General features: G+C 57.4%; 1 protein-coding gene across 5 annotated transcripts in view; it reads left to right on the plus strand.

Annotated features, from left to right (window-relative positions):
• ELMO1 (engulfment and cell motility 1) overlaps window positions 1-3,060 on the plus strand; it is a 402,414-nt gene extending 399,354 nt beyond the window's left edge. For all 5 annotated transcript variants that reach the window (XM_005868063.2, XM_005868065.2, XM_005868064.2 and 2 more), the window contains one exon: window positions 1,661-3,060. In XM_005868063.2, coding sequence (XP_005868125.1) covers window positions 1,661-1,861 — 201 coding nt within the window. In that variant the 3' untranslated portion in view covers window positions 1,862-3,060. The remainder of the gene's footprint in view (window positions 1-1,660) is intronic.
• Window positions 3,061-4,501: the final 1,441 nt, after the last annotated feature.

Here is a 4,501-nt window from a genome sequence, read left to right on the forward strand (position 1 = left end):
CCCAGCACCACCCACACCCAGCGGCCACCCCCCAGATTATGTTGGAAGCCCACCCAGATACCATGTAGTTTTATTTGTAAGAATTCCCATGTGCATCTCTAGGCCATCAACAGTCCACTGTGAAACCTAACGACAGTACTGTTATCACACCCACTCTCATAGAAATGTTTTGTACAGAAACCAGTTTTATTCGTTGCTTCCCCGAGTGCAGCTGTGGTCATGCTCTAGGTCTCACCTGTTTCTCCGGCCTGGCCCTGGCATAGGCAGCCCCCAGATGAGCAAGGAGGAAAGCCGCTCTGCACACCAGCAGCGTCAGCTGCAGCGGCGCTAACACTGGGACGGGCGCAGCGGCCAAGAGGTTGCCGCCCGGTGAGGACTCCTGGCCAGGACCCCTCTGCAGGGGCCGACCATGCAGCCGCCCATCTCCAGAGAGGATGCTCTTGCTCCGGGTGACAGGGACTCCTGCAAACCCACCCCAACATCTCAGGCAAAACACCGTCTCTCCCTTGAGCTTCCAGACTTAGAAATTAGTTATGTACAAAGCACTGTCCCAGAAGCCCCCGCACCTCCGTGGGCCTCCCCGAGGGCTCCGCGGTCCTCCTGGCTGGAGCAGGGGAGGAGGAGATGCGTGGCAGGTTGGTCAGGCTCAGATGCTAGAAATACGGGGTCAGGGGCAGGGACATGCTCTGCCACATGCTGAGTCCTGGCCCCCAGGGAGCGGCTCCTCTGGTTCAGCCCACGGAAGCGCTGAGCCGGGCAGGCCGGTGTGGCCATGAGCTGCGCCCCCCCACACACACACACACACTGCCTGCAGGACCACTGCTCCGGTCAGCCTGCTGGGCCGCCGCTGCCGCTGCCCTCCCGGTCCCCTTCTTCCCCACCCCCTTCCATGTCGTCCGCGTCCTCCCCGAGAGGCAGCTGTGGGACACTCCTCCTCCTCCATCCTCTGCATCCCCTCTAGAGACTGCTGGGCACTAGGTCCGACTTAGTGCTGTACGAGCCTGCCCGTTGCTCCCGATCCTCCCTGACAGCCGCCAGGAGTCTCCCAGGACCCGCTGCTGGACAGTCACTGATTAGCTACGCGTTCCTCTGCCAAGCGATTCCGTCTTCGGATCGCCGTCCTCCGCCAAGTAGTTCTGCCTATTTCCACCACAGCCTAATGGCCTCCGGCCTTTGGTTCAGGGCTGTAGCTAATAGGGTTTTGACTTTTCCTTGTGTCACTGTGTTTTCAAGACAAACGGTGGCTGAAGGGTAAGGGTCTGTGCATTCGCTCCTGGAGCTTGTAAACGTTGGCCATTCCCATTGCTTCCCGGAGCCGCTGGAGGCTAAGTAACGTCCATGAGGCCTCCCAGCAGGCCCGCCCCGAGGTGCCAGGTGTGGCCTCCCGCAGTGGGTTACTGCTTCTGGGACTGTGCCCTGTTCCTTAAGTAGCAACCCTTGAGCACTAGTCCTGTCCGACTGTACATGTTTTAATACCACCGTGCGCAGTCAGCGATGGGAGCAGAAGGGCCACCTCATGCATTCGTTGTGCATGTTTTAAACAGTGATGTGGGCAAAGCGCTGAGCACGGAGCCTAGCGCCTGGGGAGTAGTCGGTGTTAGCGATTGTTGCTGCCTCGGGCGTCTGCGGTGGTGGTCACTGTCCCCTCCTCTCCCACCAGTACTGCATCTGGACGGACGGGCTGAACGCGCTGCTGGGGAAGGACATGCTGAGCGATCTGACGCGGAACGACCTGGACACCCTGCTCAGCATGGAGATCAAGCTGCGCCTGCTGGACCTGGAGAACATCCAGATCCCCGACGCGCCCCCGCCCATCCCCAAGGAGCCCAGCAACTATGACTTTGTCTATGACTGCAACTGAGGCGGCCGGCCCGAGCCCCCTCCACAACTGGAAACCGCGGCCAGCAGGGGAGAAGAGGGAGCACAGGCCACGCCTTGGGATCCGGTGGCAAAGGGAAGCGCGGCCCACACTTCCTCCGGCCTCACCTGCCGTCTTTCTGCCCCCGCCTGGCATCTAGCTCACCGCCCTGATCGTGTTTCTAGACGCCATTGCTTTAGGTCACCTCCCGTTGCTGCAGCCTATGGTGGGACAAGAGCAGTCCTGCCACCAGTCAGAGAGCCAAAGGGCCCCTCCATCCGCACCCCAGCAGGCACGGCCTCCCCTCCTGGCGTCTGAGAGCCAGCAGCTCCTGACTGCCCCCAGCCAGCCCGCCAGACCAAGGGAGGGCCCTACGCAAGGCTTGTGTCTGGAAGAAACAGCCCAACTACTTGAGAAGACCCAACACCGCCTCCTCATCCCCTTCTCCAGAGTCCGCTCACACCGCCCATTCTGTATGAATTGAAATCTGCTTTTGAATCCGCTCCCTCCTCCGTCCCAGCCTTTGCCTTGCCCTGTTCCTCTTTGGTCCCAAGAGCAGCAGCTGCCTCCTCATCCTAGTTCCCACCGGCCTTGGGGCCCCAGACACAGTCCCCAGGTCCCAGGCCCACTCCATGTCTGCACTGTGACCTTGACAGCCTCCTTTCCTCACCAGCTAGTCTTGGGTCTCCTGCCCCTGCCCCAGCCGCACCTGCCTTCTTCGTGTCCACACGCCCTCCCGGCCCCTTAGCTGAAAGCACAAAAGGTGAAGTCAGTTGTCATGCTCCATCTCTAACAGCCACGACCCACAGGCCCCTGCCACCCACAGGCCTCTGTGACAGACGGCTACTGCTTGCGTGTCTGGTGTCACCTTCTCCCGGGGGGGCGGGTCCTGCTGCCACACAGGTTCCACATGATGGTGGAGGTGTCAGACATCAAGTTTACATCACTGTAGTTATTACAGGTGTTGACAATTTGCAAGGGTTTGGGTTGGCTGGTTGTTGTTTTTGTTTTGTTTTGCTTTGTTTTTGTACAAAAGAGTCTAACATTTTTTTGCCAAACAGATATATATTTAATGAAAAGAAGAGATACATAAATGTGTGTACTTTCCAGTCTTTTTAATTATTTTCATCCTAGACATCTCCCTGAGAATAACATTCCCTTAAACATGCTGTGGAATAAAATTAATTGTGATGAGTTGGGGAGCTGGTGTGTTGATGTGGTGACTTATGTTCTTGCTATTCAATTGTCAGGGTTGCCTGGGAGCCCATCAGAAATGCAGCCCCTTTGGCCCCACCCCAGACCCACAGAATCAGGGGATTCGTGTGCATATTCACTATAAGGAGCACTGGCTTAAGGGCCTGGGGAGCATCGCTCAGTCACCATAGGGTCTGAGCGTTGATAAAGGGTGTTCCTTCTACGAGGACCATCTCAACTCAGAGAGCATCAGACCCACTGTGTGAAAATGTGACCCGTTCATTTCACCCTGTGGCCTCCTGCCCATGGTGCTCTCTTACCCCACCTCCCCTGTGGGAGTGCTGGATGTTGAACAACTGAGCCAGACCCTGGATGTTACCTGGAAACCCAGGATCAGTGGTCCAACCTGCAGGAGAAGAGCCAAACATGGAAACTGAGTCAACATGCAGGAGTCAGGCACCACCCACAGGCACGCGGGAGCAAGGTCGGAGCTGAGGGTACTCCCTGTAGCGCCGGGAATGATGGGAAATCTCTGTAACTGGCTTTTATTGGGGTCCCTGGCTGCCACGGCCTGACCACCTGGTGGCGGGCCGTGAGCTCCATGTCCCCATTCATGATATCATTTCCCTCCCCAGGAGGCTGGCCGTCTTACCCATTTCACAGATGAGAAGTTCAAAGTTCAGAGAATTCAGGTTGCTCTCCAAGGTCACACCGTAAGGAAGGAGTGGGATCGGGGCCTGAGTAGACCTTCCTCTGACCCCCTGGGCAGTACTGACTCAAAAGGCCGCTTAGTGGTGGCCCTTCGCCTCTGATACTTAGGCTAATCATCTCTGTGATCTGGGCTTGGTCTTCACATTTGGATCCAGGGGAGCAGGCCATCACATGTTGCTAGTGGATTCCATCATCTCCAAAAATGTTATGCGTCTCTGTCAGCCCTGTGGCTGTGCCCTGCACCCAGCCTTCTCAGGGTCCTCAGTCCCTGCCGTGGCCCTGCCCAGGCCTCACCTGCTGGGCTCACACCTGAGCCAGTCTCCTCGGCTGTCTCAGTTCTAGCTTTTCCACCCGGGATCCCTCGGCCTCATCCAGGTCACCAGGTCTAAGAAAACTCTGCCCTCAGAGTGCCCTGAAAACCTGATTTATTTCCCAGGAGTCCTCCAGCTTTTCGTGGTCTGTCTTCCTGTATATTTGCTCTTAATTAACATCTGTGGCTACCTCCTCACTTGGGGGATCATTGTGGTCCTCAAAAGCTGCCAGGATAGCTCCTGGAGAAGGTTAGACTCTGAAGCGCATGCCTAGAACTTGGGAGGCGATGCTCCAAGTGCAACAATGAGCCTCCCGCTCACCTCGTCAGTGGGTGCCATTGTGTCAGGAGCACCCACGGCTGTTCCCATCAACCGCTTCCCGGCACTTCCCCTCAGACTGGTGGCACTTGGAGGAGCGAGGCCATCG

Source organism: Myotis brandtii, unplaced genomic scaffold, assembly GCF_000412655.1.
Source record: "Myotis brandtii unplaced genomic scaffold, ASM41265v1 scaffold260, whole genome shotgun sequence".
Lineage (NCBI taxonomy): Eukaryota > Metazoa > Chordata > Mammalia > Chiroptera > Vespertilionidae > Myotis > Myotis brandtii.